Genomic DNA, 23,075 nt, shown 5'->3' with positions numbered 1-23,075 from the left:
TTCGAGAATATCACTCGCTGATGGATTACGGAAGGGTCGTCTTTCTCCACCTGCTTTGTGGAGCATGATGAAGAAGTTCGAATCAATTAGAGAACTGGACGTCGCTCCAGGAAGAGGCCGACGACCGGTTGCACCACAGGTGGCCGATGAAATCTCTGTTGCTATGGCAGAGAACGCTGCGCGGAATTCCCGATCGTCAGGCTGTGTGCATGCTGTGTCACGGCAGTTGAACATCCCGTGCTCCACTGTACGGAAGGTGCTTCGAACCATTCTCAAGTGGTATCCGCACAAGATCCACATCGTACAGCAGCTTGCAACACAGGACGCACAACGACGTGTTGTCTCCGCTCTCCACTTTCTCGTAAGAACTGAAGTTGACGAGGGCTGACCCTGGACTATCCTATGAACAGACGAAGCCCATTTTCTCTGACGGGTGAGATGAACACACACAACTTCCGAGTGTGGAAATCTTCGCGTCCAATCACTGTGCATGAAGTTGCTCTGTATGGTGAACGTGTCACCCTAAGGTGTGGCTTCACGGCTACGCTCATCATTGGCCCGTTCGTCTTTGATCAGGTTGACGCTGAAGGACCAAAGATGCGCATTGCGACTGGCCAGCGCTACTGCCGCGTGCTCCGCCAGCATGTCATACCCGTCCTACAGGAGAGAGAGACTCATTGAACTCAACAGTTTCCATGCAAGATGGGGCCCCTTCGCTCGTGAAGTTCACCTGTTCCTCCGAAACGGATTTGGAAACGATCGAATTACCAGCGATTGTTTCCAATTGCTTGGCCGGCACGGCCACCTGATCTCAGTGATTTCTGGTTGTGGGACTACCTCAAGGACAGGATTTACCAGGGGAACATTCGCATTGTGCGCTGATCTGAAGCACAGCATATCAAGAGAGGTAGCTAACGTACCCACGGACATGCATCATCTGCTGTGTAGAATGCAATTCTGCGCTTTCAGACTCCTCTGGACTCTGATAGGCGCTATACTGAGCCCCTTATGTAGCAGTAATGGTACTGGTATGTAATGGTATGATGTACCGTAGCAGCACGTTAAAAGTGTTTCAATTTAATTGATTCTGCATTATTTCTCTTCCCCATGTCCTTGACATTAAAGTTACCAAGTTTGGTACTCTTACGGTACAGAAACCAGATGGCAGTTATAAGAGTCGAGGGGCATGAAAAGGAAGCAGTAGTTGGGAAGGGAGTGAGACAGGGTTGTAGCCTGTCCGCGATGTTATTCAATCTGTATATTGAGCAAGCAGTGAAGGAAACAACACAAAAATTCGGAGTAGGAATTAAAATCCATGAAGAAGAAATAAAAACTTTGAGGGTCCCCGATGACATTGTAATTCTGTCAGAGACCGCAAAGGACCTGGAAGAGCAATTGAACGGAATGGACAGTGTCTTGAAGGGAGGATATAAGATGAACATCAACGAAAGCAAAACGAGGATAATGGAACGTAGTCGAATTAAATCGGGTGAGGCTGCAGGAATTAGATAAGGAAATGAGACACTTAAGGTAGTAAAGGAGTTTTGCTACTTGTGGAGCAAAATAACTGATGATGGTCGAAGTAGAGAGAATATAAAATGTAGACTGGCAATGGCAAGGAAAGCGTTTCTGAAGAAGAGGAATTTGTTAACATTGAGTATAGATTTAAGTGCCAGGAAGTCGTTTCTGAAAGTATTTGTATGGAGTGTAGCCATGTATGGAAGAAAAACATGGACGATAACTAGTTTGGACAAGAAGAGAATAGAAGCTTTCGAAATGTGGTGCTACAGAAGAATGCTGAAGATTAGATGGGTAGATCACATAACTAATGATGAAGTAATGAATAGAATTGGGGAGAAGAGAAATTTGTGACACAACTTGACTAGAAGAAGGGACCGGTTGGTAGGGCATGTTCTGAGGCATCAAGGGATCACCAGTTTAGTACTGGAGGGCATTGTGGACGGTAAAAATCGTAAGGGGAGACCAAGAGATGAATACACTAAACAGATTCAGAAGGATGTAGGTTGCAGTAGGTACTGGGAGATGAAGAAGCTTGCACAGGATAGAATAGCATGGAGAGTTGCATCAGACCAGTCTCTGGACTGAAGACCACAACAACAACAATAACGGTAATTTGTTCCGTGTTGTTACGTGTTACATATGGAAAGTTTAATTATAACTACCTAGTACATAAAATAAGTATCCCACCATTATCCAGGGCGTCTCCAGAAACGTCTTGGGCCTATAATCATATTGAATACAGTGGAATATTCTTCGCTTAGAACAGAGGTCCGACAACCAACGAAGAGTGTTTTTTTCAACTGGCACTTCGCAAAACGTATGCCGTAAATATTAACTATCTGTTTTGGACGATTACATGTGTCAATCTGACAGTGTATTATCTCGGAAATCATTCGGAAAAGGGGATATGTCCATATGGAGTTTTTTGATTCAAATTAATCCGTGAAAACTGACGATTCCTACTGAGACAACATGTAAAAACACGCCATTCTACCACGAATTTGCGAACACAGAGTAATGCATTTCAATTTTTTTTTTGTTTCTGCGAGTTGTGGCTTTCATGACTCTTAGACAGCAGTTCCGCTCGTCCACCGCTTTCGGCCCTTGCATTTCCCAAAATTCGAAGTTCAGTGGCGACTCGGACGTTCTTGGCATGAAATAATTTTTTCCCAAAATTATTAATGGAAGGGTTTTTCTGCATTTGACGCAACTCGGTAACTGTCTGAAATATTTTCTTACTTTATATTTGAAATTAATTTCTTAGCGAGGAACAAAACAACATTAGACCGTTACAGCTGACTGTGGCGTTTGTAACACGCCCGGGAGGAAAGCAGGTCGCTATGTAGTACTAATAAAAGCTAGCCATTAGCATTCGATATTGTACAACGCTCCGTAGGCACAGCTATTTAACGACCGTGTGCCTAAACCCACGTACCTGGTGCTTCTCTCGTCGGTTGATCTGCTGCTCCCTGCACTGCCTGCTTGAAGTGTCCTATAATAAATATAGTATAGCAGGGATAGGAGCCACTCAACACCAACAATACCAAGTTTATCTGGTAGAATTCACTGTATTCTGTTACTCACACTGGGTGGGACTGTACCGTTCACAGTTAACATTATTCCACAATGGACGCGATCAGGATTTGTACTCCAAGTACGTGTCCGTTGTGACGTATAAGGTTGCTGTCTAACTGATGACGTCCATTGCAAAAACACGGTGCATAGAATATAAAATTATCACTGTTCGACGGATGTTTTATCAGTCAAACTTTGGCACAGTTCTTCCAACAGTACTAAACAATTAAGTAGTTTATAACACGAGCGTGCGCTTCACCGAATCACGAAGCGGACCGATATAAAATTTCGTGTACGATATGCGAACGAGAAAGTACCCGCGCTCATGATATTCAGCCAGTCAAAACTACATGTGTTTCTTTCACTTATGGATTGCAATTAGTGTCATACCAGTCTACATTATTTTACCGTAACCGCAGCGACCGATTGATTGTTGTTATCCCGACACAACACATGAAACCGATAAACATCACCTTTTGGATAAATATTGATACTGCGTTGTGAACACTGAAATTAAACGCAAAACTTGTGTGCAAACATATTCAATTACTTCACCATAACTTGTAAGATATGTGCTGCAGCCACGGCATCGACAAAACACTGCGCCCACGCTCCACGAAAGCTACGCCACTGTTGCTCTGCGCTCGGCAGAGAGGCGACTATCGATAGTCAGCAATACAATTCTATGCTTACGCTTTCACTCACATAATTTTGTGTGTGTGAAATCTTATGGGACTTAACTGCGAAGGTCATCAGTCACTAACCTTACACACTACTTTACTTAAATTATCCTAAGGACAAACACACACACTCATGCCCGAGGGAGGACTCGAACCTCCGCCAGGATCAGCCGCTCAGTCCGTGACTGCAGCGCCTTAGACCGCTCGGCTAATCCTGCGCGGCTCACTCACGTAATTATGAGTCTCAGAATAACAACTGCACTGAATATAAAATTCGTTTCTTATGAAACACAGGGGCCGTTTAATTGACCTTTAAAGAGTGTCCGCTCAACTACAACGATATTTTGGTTGTTGCACTATAAGCCTATTCCCCGCAGCTTTGCTCGCGTTTGCGTACGTATTGCAAACATATCTTCCTCCCCACTCTCTGTGACCACCTATTCCTCCACCTCGCCCCTGTCTCTCTGTCCACCTCATCTTCCTACCTCTGTTTGTCCATCTACTACTTTCCATAACTCTTCATCTCCTCCTCCATCTCTCCATTCTTCCTTTATAACCTGCTAATTAGCCCTCTACACTTTCCACCTGACCTCTGCATCTCTCCTTCCTTCTCCTCCATTCAATCTTCTTCCTCCTCCCCCTCTCTCTCTCCATTTAAGAGGCCTCTCCCTCTCTGTCCATCTCCTGTGTCCCCAATCCCTCTGCCTATTTGCTACCCCCCATCTCTCACCACATCCTCTCCTGTATTCCTCTCAACCTTCCCCCGGCCATGGCCACCCACATGTGTAGCATTTTCAATGCAGGGAGATAAGGCAGAGCAGTACCACGCCCACACAACACTCATGTTTTGCGGGTTAGCCTTTGCCCTGTGGTTTTGCTCGAAATTTTTTCGATTCCTTGACCCAGCATAAAGACATATCCGACTGTCAGTAAGGAATGTATTCTCATCCGGCGCCATTTTCCACCTGCTGATCATGCTGGCTACCAAACTGTTGAGGAGTCCTTGAGGTATATTATCCCACTCATCTCTCAAGGTGGTTTGCAGTTCCTGCACAGCTCGCGGACGGAGTGTTCTTTGGCAAACACGTCTGCCGAGAACATTCCAGGCATCCCAGGCTTCATAGGGTTTATCCTCAGGGTAGGCATTTTCGTCCGTAATTAGAAAGTTAGTACCTACCACTTCCCGAAATAAATGCATATCATCCGGAATAATCTCCCTACAGTACTGCCATTCTGTAACGGTGCAAAGAAGTGCAGCGGTCATCAGCGATTGTGCGTAACGCATGGGGCATACCAATGACGTTCGTGAATATCCTGTGGTGTGTAACGCGTTCCCCTCTTTCCCGACACTAACTGGTGGCCAGAATCACTTTCCACGGCCAAGAGGGATTCATTGGACACCATTACTCTGGACCACTATTTTTCACTCCAACCATCGGACTCCCGATCTAAGATGGCATGATCGAAGTGGGACGCATTTAACAGGCTTTTGAGCATACAGACAATCCCGATTTAATCGCCGCTAAATGGTTCTGGTAGAGACTTGGGTACCAGTAGCGGTTCCAAGGTTTGCAGCGATCTGTCTACGGATGAGTTATTCCTTTTCTCCATGAGGGCTACGTATCCATCCTCTCACAGTGTGGTGGTCCGTCTACAAGCATCAGTATGCTTTCGTATAGCGTTTGCACCTTCGACGACTTTTTTAATCGTTAGAGGACGCTTTTGGACACGTCCATTCCTGTGTCCACAGTGGCAACTCTTCTTGTCCCACATCGTAAGCACTTAAACGGTGTTTTGCAGTCATGGTGCCGTACCACATGGACTGCTGCACTTATCAGCTCCATAAGAATCTTCATCAGACACAGTACTGCATGAACTATCAAATGCATACGGAGCGTTCCTGCACAGACTTCTCTGCATGTAACATGTGTGGCCTTTACATTTTCTTTTACACTACTGGCCATTAAAATTGCTACACCAAGAAGAAATGCAGATGATAAACGGGTATTCATCGGACAAATATGTTATACTAGAACTGACATGTGATTACATTTTCACGCAATTTGGCTGCATAGATCCTGAGAAATCAGTACCAAGAACAACCACCTCTGGTCGTAATGACGGCCTTGCTACGCGTGGGCATTGAATCAAACAGAGCTCGGATGGCGTGTACAGGTACAGCTGCCCATGCAGCTTCAACACGATACCACAGTTCATCAAGAGTAGTGACTGGCGTATTGTGACGAGCCAGTTGCTCGGCCACCATTGACCAGACGTTTTCAATTGGTGAGAACATTTTCTGTATCCAGAAATGCCCGTAGAGAACCTGCAACATGGGGTCGTACATTATTCTGCTGAAATGTAGGGTTTCGCAGGTATCAAATGAAGGGTAGGGCCACAGGTCGTAACACATCTCGAATGTAACGTCCACTGTTCAAAGTACCGTCGATGCGAACAAGAGATGACCTTGACGTGTAACCAATGGCATCCCATACCATCACGCCGGGTGATACGCCAGTATGGCGATGACGAATACACGCTTCCAATGTGCGTTCACCGCGCTGTCGCCAAACTCGGGTGCGACCATCATGATGCTGTAAACAGGACCTACATTCATCCGAAAAAATGACGTTTTGCCTTCGTGCACCTAGGCTCGTCTTTGAGTACACCATCGCAGGCGCTCCTGTCTGTGATGCAGCGTCAAGGGTAACCGCAGCCACGATTTCCGAGCTGATAGTCCATGCTGCTGCAAACGTCGTCCAACTGTTAGTGCAGATCGTTGTTGTCTTGTAAACGTCCCCATCCGTTGACCCAGGGATAGAGACGTGGCTGCACGGTCCGTTACAGCCATGCGGATAAGATGCCTTTCATCTCGACTGCTAGTGATACGAGGCCGTTGGGATCCAGCACGGTGTTCAGTGTCGTCGTAACTGCCGCCTGCTTCACGTCTGCTGTTCAGCGAGCTATCTTAATTTAAGTATTAACTGTATTTTTCTTACTTGTCACTTCTTCTTATGTGTGTTTTTGCTTTTAGGAAGCTTTAATTGTCGAGTACGAGTAATACTGTTCCATAGATTTCGTGTTAGTTTTGAATACAGTCAGAGAGAGTCCCTTTAGTCAACCACAGTGCCAGTAGTGCTTGTGTTTGTTTTGAATACGTTCCAGAGGCAGGTAGTGCTATTTTCATTGTTTTCTACAAGAAGTGGCTAGCAATCACAGTTTAGTCAACAATCAGCCGCCTTTAGTGAATTAGCAGTCTAGTTAAAAGTTGATTAACTCTCTACATTAAATTGATTCCTTAGGATGGATAGGATGTGTGACTGCTGTGTACGGACGCAGGAGGAGCTGGCCACTGTTCGCGAACAGCTGAGCGTGTTGATGGCCGCGGTCAGCCGTCTTCAGGCTGCTGCCTCGGAGTGTAGCGGCAGTGGGGAGTCTGGTGCGTCGCATGGTACACCCCAGGTGTTACATGCTTCACCTACTGTCCCTGCTGTCGAGACATCTTCGCGGGTACCGGGCGCGGTTGGGCCACCCTCTCCCCAAGGGGAGTGGCGGGTTCAGCGGCGTTCGCGGCGCACGAGGCGGAGGGTAAATGTGGAGGCTGGCCGTGTGGCATCACCCGCTCTGCCTGTGAGTGGACATGTGGCTGCTCCTTCAGCAAGGTCCTAGCAGGCACACGGGGGGAGGGGTTTATTAGTTATTGGGAGCTCCAACGTTAGGCGGGTGATGGAGCCCCATAGGGGAATAGCGGAAAGGTCGGGGAAGAAGGCCAGTGTTCACTCTGTCTGCTTGCCGGGGGGTCTCATCCGAGATGTGGAAGAGGCCCTGCCGGCGGCGATAGAGAGCACTGGGTGCACCCGACTGCAAATTGTTGCTCATGTCGGCACCAATGACTCCTGCCGTCTGGGTTCAGAGGTCATCCTCAGTTCGTACAGGCGGTTGGCGGAATTGGTGAAGGCGGAAAGCCTCGCTCGCGGGGTGGAATCAGAACTGACTATTTGTAGTATCGTTCCCAGAACCGATCGCGGTCCTCTGGTTTGGAGCCGAGTGGAAGGCTTAAACCAGTGGCTCAGACGATTTTGCGGAGATCTGGGGTGCAAATATCTGGACCTCCGCTATCGGGTGGAGAAATGTAGGGTCCCCCTGAATAGGTCAGGCGTGCACTACACGCCGGAAGCAGCTACAAGGGTAGCGGAGTACGTGTGGAGTGCACATGTGGGTTTTTCAAGTTAGAGAATTCCCTCCCTAGGCCCGACAAGACGCCTCCTGAGACGCGGCAAGGTAGGAGTAGGCAAAATGCAACAGAGAATAATAATTAATAATGTGGTAATAGTAAACTGCAGGAGCGCCTATAGAAAGGTCCCAGAACTGCTCTCATTAATAAGTGGTCACAACGTCCATATAGTACTAGGGACAGAAAGTTGGCTGAAACCAGACGTAAACAGTAATGAAATCCTAAACTCAGACTGGAATGTATACCGCAGAGACAGGCTGGACAGTGAAGGGGGAGGCGTGTTTATAGCGATAAGAAGTGCAATAGTATCGAAGGAAATCGACGGAGATCCGAAATGTTAAATGAATTGGGTGAAGGTCACGGTTAAAGCAGGCTCAGACATGGTAATTGGGTGTCTCTATAGGCCCCCTGGCTCAGCAGCTCGAGTGGATTTCCCCACCATGTTATAGTTCTGGGTGGAGATTCTAATTTGCCGGATATAGACTGGGAGACTCAAACGTTCATAACGGGTGGCAGGGACAAAGAATCCAGTGAAATTTTTTAAAGTGTTTTATCTGAAAACTACCTTGGGCAGTTAAACAGAGAACCGACTCGTGGCGGTAACATATTAGACCTTCTGGTGACAAACAGACCCGAACTATTTGAAACACTTAACGCAGAACAGTTAATCAGCGATCATAAATCGGTTACTGCATCGATGATTTCAGCCGTAAATAGAAATATTAAAAAAGGTAGGAAGATTTTTCTGTTTAACAAAAGTGCCAAAAAGCAGATTACAGAGTACCTGACAGCTCAACACAAAAGTTTTGTCTCAAGTACAGATAGTGTTGAGGATCAGTGGAGAAAGTTCAAGACCATCGGACAATATGCGTTAGATGAGTATGTGCCAAGCAAGATCGTAAGAGATGGAAAAGAGCCACCGTGGTACAACAACCGAGTTAGAAAACTGCTGCGGAAGCAAAGGGAACTTCACAGCAAACATAAACATAGCCACAGCCTTGCAGACAAACAAAAATTACGCGAAGCGAAATGTAGTGTGAGGAGGGCTATGCGAGAGGCGTTCAGTGAATTCGAAAGTAAAGTTCTATGCACTGACTTGGCAGAAAATCCTAAGAAATTTTGGTCTTATGTCAAAACAGTAGGTGGATCAAAACAAAATGTCCATACCCTCTGTGACCAAAATGGTACTGAAACAGAGGATGACAGACTAAAGGCCGAAATACTAAATGTCTTTTTCCAAAGCTGTTTCACAGAGGAAGACTGCACTGTAGTTCCTTCTCTAGATTGTCGTACAGATGACAAAATGGTAGATATCGAAATAGACGACAGAGGGATGGAGAAACAATTAAAATCGCTCAAAAGAGGAAAGGCCGCTGGACCTGATGGGATACCAGTTCGATTTTACACAGAGTACGCGAAGGAACTTGCCCCCCTTCTTGCAGCGGTGTACCGTAGGTCTCTAGAGGAGCGTAGCGTTCCAAAGGATTGGAAAAGGGCACAGGTCGTCCCCGTTTTCAAGAAGGGACGTCGAACAAATGTGCAGAACTATAGATCTATATCTCTAACGTCGATCAGTTGCAGAATTTTGGAACACGTATTATGTTCGATTATGATGACTTTTCTGGAGACTAGAAATCTACTCTGTAGGAATCAGCATGGGTTTCGAAAAAGACGGTCGTGTGAAACCCAGCTCGCGCTATTCGTCCACGAGACTCAGAGGGCCATAGACACGGGTTCACAGGTAGATGCCGTTTTTCTTGACATCCGCAAGGCGTTCGACACAGTTCCCCACAGTCGTTTAACGAACAAATTAAGAGCATATGGACTATCAGACCAATTGTGTGATTGGATTGAAGAGTTCCTAGATAACAGAACGCAGCGTGTCATTCTCAATGGAGAGAAGTCTTCCGAAGTAAGAGTGATTTCAGGTGTGCCGCAGGGGAGTGTCATAGGACCGTTGCTTTTCAAAATATACATAAATGACCTTGTGGATGACATCGGAAGTTCACTGAGACTTCTTGCAGATGATGCTGTGGTGTATCGAGAGGTTGTAACAATGGAAAATTGTACTGAAATGCAGGAGGATCTGCAGCGAATTGACGCATGGTGCAGGGATGGGCAATTGAATCTCAATGTAGACAAGTGTAATGTGCTGCGAATACATAGAAAGATAGATCCCTTATCATTTATCTACAAAATAGCAGGTCAGCAACTGGAAGCAGTTAATTCCATAAATTATCTGGGAGTACGCTAATAGGAGTGATTTAAAATGGAATGACCATATAAAGTTGATCGTCGGTAAAGCAGATGCCAGACTGAGATTCATTGGAAGAATCCTAAGGAAATGCAATCCGAAAACAAAGGAAGTAGGTTACAGTACGCTTGTTCGCCCACTGCTTGAATACTGCTCAGCAGTGTGGGATCCGTAGCAGATAGGGTTGATAGAAGAGATACAGAAGATCCAACGGAGAGCAGCGCGGTTCGTTACAGGATCATTTAATAATCGCGAAAGCGTTACGGAGATGATAGATAAACTCCAGTGGAAGACTCTGCAGGAGAGACGCTCAGTAGCTCGGTACGGGCTTTTGTTAAAGTTTCGAGAACATACCTTCACCGAAGAGTCAAGCAGTATATTGCTCCCTCCTACGTATATCTCGCGAAGAGACCATGAAGATAAAATCAGAGAGATTAGAGCCCACACAGAAGCATACCGACAATCCTTCTTTCCATGAACAATAGGAGACTGGAATAGAAGGGAGAACCGATAGAGGTACTCAGGGTACCCTCCGCCACACACCGTCAGGTGGCTTGCGGAGTATGGATGTAGATGTAGATGTAGATGTAGATTACCCTCCTGAACCCACCGATTCGATATTCTGCTAACAGTCATTGGATCTCGACCAACGCGAGCAGCAATGTCGCGATACGATAAACCGCAATCGCGATACGATAAACCGCAATTGCGATACGCTACAATCCGACCTTTATCAAAGTCTGAAATTTCGCGTCTGCAGCACGTCATCTTCGTGGTGTAGCAATTTTAATGGCCAGTAGTCTACATGCCTTCGAAAGCCTACTAACAAACCGTCGGATCCCCTGATACGCAGAACGATTAACATATTTCGGTCCGAAGACGGACAAACAAACTATCAAGCATGTGGTCATAATGTTTTGGCTTATCAGTGTTAATACTTCTCTGTATTTGCCCTGGCTCACGGATTACATCCATACAGTGGTTTTCAGCAGACAAATAATTTTAGGAATTTCCTCAGTTACACGTCAGTATTTGATGATGCTAGAATCACGTGGTTGAAGAAAACATTCTGCCATTGTGCTACCATACTTCGCTCTTCGCTGCGTCTTCCATACTGTGTCGCCTTGCTTCCCAGCTCGAAAAATTATTTCACTTCAGGTCTTGTCTTGGTCAGCTTTTGATAATACTGACAGAAATCTTTGCACACTGCTTCCAATTGGCCATATAGTATCTGTTCGGGATATGAAGGTTCTTGACATGGTTTCTTTATTTTAAAAGAAGCTGTGAACGGAATTGTACTATGGTGTAATCTTGTAACTAAAAAAATTAACAGTATTCAACAGGTAATTTGATCCCAGAGACCGAAGAATAATTTTCACCACATCGACTGGCAAGGCAAGTCATTTCAAATTCGGCAGTACTAAGAAGAGCCCTTCGAAATGATGAGAAAATTTGTACCAAGTCACAAGAAAAGTCATTATTAAAGAGCGCCCAGACTAATGAATGAAAACGTATGGACATTTCCATCCAAACTAATTCTTCGCAGTTGAACACCGTAACAAAAATGCACATGACACTGGGAACAGTCGCACATCCCCACGGTAACTCATCCCCTAGTTGTTATTTGAGCAGACGAATCGGAGCACAAAGCCTATAGGAATGGAGCTAAGGTATTCGTCAGCAGATGAAACGTGATGGAACTGATTTCTCCTCCTTACACGAGCCATCACAACAACGTTTCACCAGGCAACGCCGGTCAACTGCTATTTGTGTATGAGGAAGCGGTTGGAAACTTACCTCATGTCAGCACGTTGTAGGTGTCGCCACCGGCGCCAACCTTGAGTGAATGCTCTGAAAAGCCAATCATTTGCATATCACAGCATCTTCTTCCTGTCGGTTAAATTTCGCGTCTGTGGCATGTCATCTTCGTGGTGTAGCAATTTGAATGGCCAGTAGTGTACTGTCTTTGCTCGAGTGTTTCGAAGCAATTAGCAGTTGTTCCTTAGAAAGTGTCAGATGTTTCTTAGCAGCCATCAAGCAGTGTATACTGCGCACATCTCGTCTTCCCTCTACCTCACCCTCTCACCTGTACTTGTTCATATTCTTGTCCCCCTCTCTCTGTCCACCTGCCTACTACAGTTTCCACCAGCCTCCTGCATCTCCCCGTGTTCCGCGTTGCAGAGAGCGTGTACCGCACGCCGTCGGACTCGGGCCGCTTCCACGCGGCGTTCACGACGCCGACGACGGGGCTGCGCGGCTCGGCCATCTGCTCGTTCCTGCTGGCCGACATGCAGCGCGTCTTCGACGACGGACGCTTCAAGGAGCAGGCGTCGAGCGGCGCCGCCTGGCTGCCCGTGCTCACCAGCCGCGTGCCCACGCCGCGGCCGGGCTCCTGCGTCAACGACACCAGGGCACTGCCAGGTGGGCTCCAGTCGCGTCCAGGTCACAGGTCGGTAGGGCAGGTACGTGATGTGCTCCAGTGTCTGTGAGGGCCACTCGAAGGACCAGGGATACAGTGGTGCTGCCTGACCACCTCCCCTCACTAGGCAGATGTGACAACCCTGGCTCCCGTGCGTAAAATATTAGGTCCCTCTCGGATGGTCGTCCATTGTGCAGCTATGCATACTGGCACAATAAGCACTGTTAGTTCCCTCCATCAACCGTGAGGAAAATTTCAAGGATAAGGTGAGCAGTGGTGGCACCTGACCGTTTACACGCGCCACCTGCGTGTTATGGTTCAGACGAGGCTACTGAGGTACCAACAAGATCGGTCTTCCATGTAGATTTCCAATCACACAATAGCTCATAATGGAATTACGAGGGTCACTTTCCCTTGAATAGAAATTATTATTATTGTGACTCTTTTGTTCACTATGATGAAAACTATGGTTGTTAGATCTACTGTTTTCCCTTCTATGATCCCCACCTCTCTGTGTGTGATTGAAATAGTTTTTTGGTTTCCTCACATTGTCTATAATTCTGTCTGGTTTGTCCACGTGGTTTAGAAATTGTTCCATGTTGTCATCTTGTCCATAAACTAGGTCCCATTGCACATCAATTGGCAACCTTCTCTTTAAAGCATCAATCTGTGTGAGCTCATCAAAGGGTTTACTCAAATGTACAAGTTTCTTCAATTCATTTTTACAAAACTGTTTCATAGTCCCTATGATTTGGCCCATTCATAAGCTTGCTCTTTATCCTGGCTTGTTCAGTTTCAGACCAGAACCGTTTTAAGAACTCTATTTCAAATTCTGCATAAGACATGTCCTTTGAAAAATTTTGATTGGCCCATGACAAAGATTCTCCCTCCAAAAATTTTTTCACAAATTTCATTTTCGAACTTTCACTAATATTAGGCAAAAATTTGCCCCTACAACTCAACTCTGCAGAACGTTGACAGATTGCAAACTGCACTCATTAGAAAAGTTTTCAACTGGGATATTGGATAAAAAAGTACATGTGTTCATAGAAAGATTTTTATTAGCCATCCAACGGAGAGCAGCACACATCGTTACATGATTATTTAGTAATCACGAAAGCGTTACTGAGGTGATAGATAAACTCCAGTGGAAGACTCTGCAAGAGAGATGCTTAGTAGTTCGGTACGGGCTTTTGTTGAATTTTCGAGAACGTACCTTCACCAAGGAGTCAAGCAGTATATTGCTTCCTCCTACGTGTATCTCGCGAAGAGACCATGAGGATAAAATCAGAGAGATTAGAGCCCACACAGAGGCATACTGACAATCTTTCTTTCCATGAAGAATACGAGACTGGAATGGAAGGGAGAACCGATAGAGGTACTCAAGGTACCCTCTGGCACACACTGTCAGGTGGCTTGCACAGTATGGATGTAGATGTAGAAAAGAAATGCACACTATTTTTTTGAAAAAATGTTTTCATTCTGCATGTGTGAAAGTTTTACAGTGTGTAGATACATCCTTCCCGCTTGTTTTCAAACTTAGTTCAACCTGTTCCCGTGAGTGGCGCTCTCACAGCATGTCTTCAAGATGGCTGCTACACTTGACGTTCGTCAGAAGCAACGTGCTGTCATAGAATTCCTGTGCTGTGAAAACGAGACAGCGGGAAACATTCACAAGAGGTCGAAAAAGGTGTACGGAGATACTGCTCTCGATTGCAGTACAGTTAGTTGGTGGGCAAGCAGGTTACGTGATAAAAGCAGGCGTGGCAGTATTGAGGTTTGTCCTCACAGCGGCAGGCCTCAAACTGCACACACTGCAGACAATGTGCAGAGAGTTAACGAATTGGAGACTGCTGACACACGCATCACAGTGAACGAATTGTCACACTCCGTTGGGATAGGGGAAGGAAGTGTTTGCAGAATACTGAAAGTGTTGGCGTTAAATAGGTTTGTGCCAGGTGGGTTCCTAGGATGTTGACAGTGGATCACAAAGAAACAAGAAAAACGGCATGCAGAAAACTTTTGGAACAGTACGAGAATGGTGGAGATGAATTTCTTGCAAGAATTGTGACACGTGATGAAACATGGCTCCATCATTTTCCACCAGAGACGAAGAGGCAATCAGTGGAGTGGCATCATGCAAATTCACCCAAGAAAAAAAAAAATTAAAGCCACACCTTCTGCTGGAAAAGTTATGGCTACGGCTTTTTCGATTCCGAAGGACTCTTGCTTGTCGAAATGATGCTAAGTGGAACCACCATAAATTCTGATGCATATGTGACGACACTGAAGAAACTTCAAACTCGCCTGAGTCGTGTTCGACCACATCGGCAAAAGCAGGATGTTTTGCTGTTGCACGACAATGCACGGCCACATGTTAGTCAAAAAACCATGGAAGCGATCACAAAATTCTGATGGACAACACTGGAAAACGCACCTTACAGTCCTTACCTGGCTCCACGTGACTATCATCTCTTTGGGAAACTGAAAGACTCTCTTCGTGGAACAAAGTTTCAAGATGATGACTCCCTTGTGCACGCTGCCAAACAGTGTCTCCAACAGGTTGGTCCAGAATTTTACCGTGCGGGTATACGGGCGCTGGTTCCAACATGGCGTAAGGCAGTTGAGAGGGATGTAAACTATGTGGATAAATGAAAATATTGTTCCTAAAGATGTATCTACACACTATACAACTTTCAAACGTGTAGAATAAAAGATGGATTAAAAAAATATAGTCTGCATTTCTTTTGGAGTGACCCTCGTATGACCACTATAGTAACATTCCTCCAATTTCGGTAAGAACCGTTTAAAGTAATGTGTATCCATAACTACTAACTGCCTGCCCACTCTATCTAACCACATACTACGACCCACACCAGATTCCTGTACCAACAAAATGAAGCTTTTCCCAAATAGACATCGACCACCACCTGATCGCACCACCTCACTCAGTCTACGTCATGCTATGACTTCACTTCCGTGATGGTCGATTCACCGCACAGTCGTACAGTGATGCTGTACAGGTATGACCGACTCTTCCAATTAGGCTCTTTAGTCCTAAGGATGTCCTTAGTGGCCGAGCGGTTCTAGGCGCTCCAGTCTGGAATTGCGCGACTGCTACGGTCGCAGGTTCGAATCCTACCTCGGCCATGGATGTGTGTGATGTCTTCAGGTTAGTTAGGTTTCAGTAGTTCTAAGTTTTAGGGGACTGATGACCTCGGATGTTAAGTCCCATAGTGCTCAGAGCCATTTGAACCATTTTGATGTCCGATGAAAGTAGTCACTCCCTTCATCTTACAAGAGGGACATCTCAAGAAGCACTCATCTAGTGGCTCTTCATAGCCGCCATTGATCGTTAGCCGAAAGTCACAGCCTGTATTTTGATTCTAGGTCAATGATATGGGAAATCAATAGTTTGGGGCACCCTTCACTTCCTCAACTCTGTAAGTATCGGCCCATGTATGATAGTACCTCCAACATAACTTGTATAATTTATTTTAAAATGGTATATTGTCCATTACCATCAGAGTATCAAAAGGAAATTATCAATTTCAATTTTAAACGACATACAACATAGTTATACTTAAAGTGCAGCAACTCATAGAGGTCCATTGTCGGTTGTAATTATCATAGGGTAGCAAAATTTGGTAGATGTACTATTGCATTAATAAGGAACCGATTTACACTGGAAAACAATTAATTCCAGTTTTTTGTTATGAATTGCAAATCCGGCACTGTGAATACAAGAAAGACAAATAGAAATGTATCCATATGTAATGTACTAGGAATGGGAAGTGTGCAGGAAAGGCCAAACAAGTGAGAAAGGCTTTCACAGTTTGTTCAATATCAGCACCGGAGACGTCGACGAGATGCTGTACAGGGCCAGATTTGTACCTGGTAGCCAAAGTTGGAACTAATTTATTTTCCTGCATAAATAGGTTCTGTATTAACGAAGTTTCGCTTACAGTGGACCTCCGCAGATAGCTGCACTTTTAATATAATCCCCGGATGTGTTTCACGTTTCCGCCCCTGTAAATGGTGTTCAACGACAGTATACAGTAGTGCCTTTAGCCAGTTTTGGTTCTCGTCCAGTTAAATATATTTTTTGCAGTCAGTAGGAAGAAATACTTTATGGTAGATTTATTCACTGCAGTTACTGTATTTTCGTACGTAAATGCTCCGCTCCCACTTGTTGCAAACACAGTCTTCGGTGCGTCATTTTCGTGATATATAAATTTCTGGCTTCTCTCTTCACACCAGCCGGCCGGTGTGGCCGAGCGGTTCTAGGCGCTTCACTCTGGAACCGCGTGACCGCTACGGTCGCAGGTTCGAATCCTGCCTGGGGCATGGATGTGTGTGATGTCCTTAGGTTAGTTAGGTTTAAGTAGTTCTAAGTTCTAGGGGACTGATGACCTCAGATGTTAAGTACCATAGTGCTCAGAGCCATTTGAACCATTTCTTCACACCACCTTCATCTCCGTCCGCCGCTTAGGAACTGCCACCCCATTTTCCTAAATCAGACGCTTTACCAAATCAGATTTCATTACAAATTGATTTAGCGTCATTCTTATAAAGTGGGTACGTAAAACTACGTGAGTAAAAGTTTTCAACGTACATAAGGTGATCTGTGAGTGTTAAAACAGTGTGCATTCTAGAGCGAAGTTGGGTAAATCGTGAGAGCTGTTTACGCCTACACTATTCTAAAAAATTTACGGTTTAAGAACACGATTTGGAATATAGACTAGGAATTGCCTTCGAAACTATATCCGCTATCACGAAGTAAAACGCCTTCTGGGATACCGTAAACAAGGACGCTACTGTAATTATAATCACAGGAGCCGATGTCGCATTCGGCGATAGCGACGCTGAAGCGCTGGCGTCCTACGCGGGACGTAAATATTGCCTTGTTCGGCGACGGAGAGCACCTGTGACGTCACTGCTGCATCAGGACTGGACTGTAGGCGACACGGCAGTGAGTCAGCACTCGACAATAGCGGAGGAGAACTCGGCACACAGCTCGTGGAATTTTAACCACTCGATGTTGATTCACTGGTCGATGTGCTGTTCTGCTGCCCCAGTCCCCCCCCCCCCCCCCCCCCCACACAAACACACACACACACAGACGCACGCACACGCACGCAAAAACACTGGTCATTCTACTGGTTGATGGTAACAGTTACTCATCTGATTTAACCAATCTCCTGATTCTGAAATTGTCCATTTACAGTTGTTTCCTGCGATCAGATACATGTTACTGCTTTGGTAAGTTAGTTTTTTTTAAATTTTTATGTTATTTTTTATTTAACGACTTCCCATCGTACTTCAGGATTGGGGCACATTAATAGGATTTTTAGCATTTCATTCATTCAAGAAGATATAATAATTCCAATCCCAAAGAAAGCAGTTGTTGACAGATGTGGAAATTACCGAACTATCAGATTAATAAGCCACAGCTGCAAAATACTAACGCGAATTCTTTACAGAAGAATGGAAAAACTGATAGAAGCCGACCTCGGGGAAGATCAGTTTGGATTCCGTAGAAATGTTGGAACAAGTGAGGCAATACTGACTCTACGACCTACCTTAGAAGAAAGATTAAGGAAAGGCCAACATACGTTTCTAGCATTTGTAGACTTAGAGTAAGCTTTTGACAATGTTGATTGGAAAACTCTCTTTCAAATTCTGAAGGTGGAAAGGGTAAAATACCGGGAGCGAAAGGCTATTTACAATTTGTACAGAAACCAGATGGCAGTTATAAGAGTCCAGAAGTATGAAAGGGAAGCAGTGGTTGGGAAGGGAGTAAGACAGGGTTGTAGCCTATCCCCGATGTTATTCAATCTGTACATTGAGCAAGCAATAAAGGAAACAAAAGAAAAGTTCGAAGTAGGTATTAAAATCCACGGAGAAGAAATAAAAACTTTAAGGTTCGGCGATGACATTGTAATTCTGTCAGAGACCGCAAAGGACTTGGAAGAGCACTTGAAGGAAATGGACAGTGTCTTGAAAGGAGGATATAAGATGAACATCAACAAAAGCAAAACGAGGATAATGGAATATAGTCGAATTAAGTCGGATGATGCTGAGGGAATTAGATTAGGAAATGAGACACTTAAAGTAGTAAAGGAGTTTTGCTGTTTGGGGAGCAAAATAACTGATGATGGTCGAAGTAGAGAGGATATAAAATGTAGACTGGCAATGGCAAGGAAAGCGTTTCCGAAAAAGAAAAATTTGTTAACTTCGAGTATAGATTTAAATGTCAGGAAGTTGTTCCTGAAAGTATTTGTATGGAGCGTAGCCATGTATGGAAGTGAAACGTGGACGATAAATAGTTTGGACAAGAAGAGAATAGAAGCTTTCGAAATGTGGTGCTACAGAAGAATGTTGTAGATTAGATGGGTAAATCACATAACTAATGAGGAGGTATTGAATAGAATGGGGGAGAAGAGGGGTTTGTGGCACTACTTGACTAGAAGAAGGGATCGGTTGGTAGGACATGTTTTGAGGCATCAAGGGATCACAAATTTAGCATTGGAGGGCACCGTGGAGTGTAAAAATCGTAGAGGGAGACCAAGAGATGAATACACTAAGCAGATTCAGAAGGATGTAGGTTGCAGTAGGTACTGGGAGATGAAGGAGCTTGCACAGGATAGAGTAGCATGGAGAGCTGCATCAAACCAGTCTCAGGACTGAAGACCACAACAACAACATATGTGTGAGGAGCTAGCCGCTGCACAACGGCCATCCTTACTCTAATATTTTGTCCCTTTAGCCTTTGACAACCCAGTATCGCACAACGAGACAACAGCTACTAGTTCTGGCCCACTATTGGTAATTAACTTATCTAGTCTCCAGCATATGTGATCAAAAATATCCGGACACCCCCAAAAATCATACGTTTTTCATATTAGGTGCATTGTGCTGCCACTTACTGCCAGATACTCCATATCAGCGTCCTCAGTAGTCATTAAACATCGTGAAAAAGCACATTGGGGCGCTCAGCGGAACTCACGGACATCTAACATGGTCAGGTGATTCGGTATCACTTCTGTCATACGTCATACGCGAAATTTCCACGCTCATAAACACTGTTTCCGATGTGATAGGTAAGTGGAAACGTGAAGGGACACCTACAGCACAAAAGCATACACGCCTACCTCGTCTGTTGACTGACAGAGACCACCGACTGTTGAAGAGGGTCGTAATGTGTAGTAGGCAGACATATATCCAGACCATCACACAGAAATTCCAAACTGCATCAGGATCCACTGCAAGTGCTATGACAGTTAGGCGGGAAGTGAGCAAACTTGGATTTTATGGTCATAAGCCCGGTGAGCGTCATCTGCCAGCGTATGTAGTGCCAACAGTAAAATTCGGAGGCGGTGGTGTTATGATGTGGTTGTACTTTTCACGGAGGGGGCTTGCTCCCCTTGTTGCTTTCCATGGTACTATCACAACACAGACCTCCATTGATGTTTTAAGCACTTTCCTGCTTCCCACTGTTGAAGAGCAATTCGGGCATTTTGGGGATGGCTATTGCATATTTCAAGCACGACCTGTGGCGGAGTGGTTACACAGCTATAGCATCCCTTTATTGAACTAGCTGGTACAGAGTCCTCACCTGAGTCCTACATGATACCTTTGGGATGTTTTGGAGCGCCGATTTCGTGCCAGGCCTGATCGACCGACATCGATACCTCTCCTCAGTGCAGCACTCCATGAAGAATAGGCTGCCATTCCCCAACAAACCTTCCAGCACATGACTAAACGTATGCCTGCAAGAGAGGAAGCTGTCATCAAGGCTAAGAGTGGGTCAACACCATACTGAATTGCAGCATTACCGATGGAGGTTGCCAGGAACTTGTAAGTCATTTTCAGCAAGGTGTCCGGATACTTTTGATCACATAGTGTATCTAGCGAGCATTCTCCTATCCGCGAACAGGGTAGGGAAATTATCAGTCCTTTTCTTTCTCCCCATTAATGTTTTATAAACAAAGTCCAATATGTGAAGTGTACACACATAATATATTTATGCTGGAAGTACATAGTAATCAAGCTTTTCGTCTACAACATCATAGTTATGTTAGATACATCAATGAATGCCAACCTTCATACTTGTAATGTGCCTGACGGTATGTATGTAAGATGGCCATTACGTGATCCAGGAATTCGTCTGTAGTTGAGGTAGTCGACCATTCAGATTTGACGCAAATTTCATTTATGAAAAATTGTTGACAGCAGAAAAATCATCGTCTGACATAAGTTTTATGAAAATGTACAGATATTATAAAAATACACATACCAATGTAATGCATGATCATTACAAGTACTCTATGCCCAGTTATTTCAGTACTTACATGGGGGTCTAGTTTTAATCTCAACAAACTGAGCACATAGACTGTATGTAGTAACTGTTTATGGTAGTACAGTTGTCAATTCAGTGAATGCTGGTGTAGAATAGTGACTACAATAAAAATAAAATGACCATAAAATATACATCGACAGAGAACAGTAACACCGTAGGGAAAAACGATTTAATGACATAAGATTCATACACATATACTGTCAGTTATAAACGTGTTTCTGCATCAATAATCAAATAATACACGAAATTACAAAACGTACCCTATAAATTGTGTTACATATAACATATCATGAGAGAAATACACATTAATATCTATTTGTCAACAGCATCACGGATTTTCCTTTTCAAATTTCAACTCTTGGAAGAAAATACAAGTATAAATGACCAGAAATGACATGCACTATTTATTTTTTATATATCTCGACAGCGGAAAATAAATTAACATTGGTGGGAAAGTCTGGTTCTACGCCATGGTATCAGATGGCCTGCAGAGTTAGTGGCACATAGTTGAAAATACCGCAAAAGTGAATTTCGATCATTTTCTTGAAACACAAATATTTAACTGACAAGGCATTTTTGTACAATCTCGTAGTGTATCGTTTAACTGGTCATTTATGTCGCATATTTTATTGTTTTTTCCTTTCGTTCGAAGAGATTGAGCCACCATCGCAGCAGGCCCCTCGGTACTGTGGCGTTGGACTGTTTTAAATAAATGTGGTGTATAAATATACAGAATACAGTGTATAAAGGGGAGATGATGTCAGAGAAAATCTGGACATGTTCTTGACCTGTTTAGTTTAAATTTTTACACGATACTATAATAAACCTTCAGACGGACACATGCTACTTTCTCCTATAAATTCATTTCACACCAAGTAACAGCCGACTATCATCACACATCGATAATTTATACTGCTATATTGATACAAGTACCGGACTGATTTACTTAGAATTTTTACACGTCGCTCTAATAAATGGTTTGACGAAATAGGCTACATATTTTCAATATATATGACATAAAAATATACCATATGATCAAAAAGTCTGTATAAATTTGATAACTGAATAAATCACGGGATAATGTAGATAGAGAGGTACAAATTGACACACATGCTTGGAATGACATGGGGTTTTATTAGAACCAAAAACATACAAACGTTCAATAAATGTCCGACAGATGGCGCTTCATCTGATCAGAATAGCAATAATTAGCATAACAAAGTAAGACAAAGCAAAGATGATGTTCTTTACAGGAAATGCTCCATATGTCCACCATCACTCCTCAGCAATAGCTGTAGTCGAGGAATAGTATTGTGAACAGCACTGTAAAGCATGTCCAGAGTTATGGTGAGGCATTGGCGTCGGATATTGTCGTTCAGCATCCCTAGAGATGTCGGTCGATCACGATACACTTGCGACTTCACGTAACCCCAAAGCCAATAATCGCACGGACTGAGGTCTGGGGACCTGGGAGGACAGGCATGACGAAAGTAGCGGCTGATCACACGATCATCACCAAACGATGCGCACAAGAGATCTTTCACGCGTCTAGCAATATGGGGTGGTTTTTTTTTTATTCTTATAAAACCCCACGTCATTCCAAGCATGTGTGTCAATTTTTACCTCTCTATCTACATTATTCCGTGGTTTAATAAGTTTTCAAATTTATACAGACTTTTTGATCACCCGGTATATTCACTATAGTTTATCGGAAATGTTCTTAGGAAAAGTTTGGACTTGTTGCGTCAAAATTTTACACGATAATCTAATAAAAGTTTCGATGGACATTGGCTACATATCTTTAATATATATATCGTATCTAATTCTCTATGTAATAATATATGCAGAGGCAACATAGTTAGTGAAAATATCGAAAAGCTCATGGCCGATTTAGATTAAATTTTTACACGATACTTTAATAAACGTTCAGACGGACACAGGTTACACATTTTTTATGTATGTTGTATACAAATATATATTTACTATGTAAATGGGGAATGTTGTGAGCAGACATCTGAACAAGTTCTAGA

General features: G+C 44.2%; 1 protein-coding gene across 1 annotated transcript in view; it reads left to right on the top strand.

Annotated features, from left to right (window-relative positions):
- Nucleotides 1-23,075, top strand: part of LOC124622728 (semaphorin-2A-like) — a 329,443-nt gene that overhangs the window by 261,703 nt on the left and 44,665 nt on the right. The window contains exon 4 of the mRNA XM_047148519.1: nt 12,446-12,685. Within this exon, the coding sequence (XP_047004475.1) occupies nt 12,446-12,685 (240 nt within the window). The remainder of the gene's footprint in view (nt 1-12,445; nt 12,686-23,075) is intronic.

The sequence above is a fragment of the Schistocerca americana genome, chromosome 7 (assembly GCF_021461395.2).
Source record: "Schistocerca americana isolate TAMUIC-IGC-003095 chromosome 7, iqSchAmer2.1, whole genome shotgun sequence".
In the NCBI taxonomy this organism is placed as follows: domain Eukaryota; kingdom Metazoa; phylum Arthropoda; class Insecta; order Orthoptera; family Acrididae; genus Schistocerca; species Schistocerca americana.
This window is presented reverse-complemented; position numbering and strand designations above follow the sequence as displayed.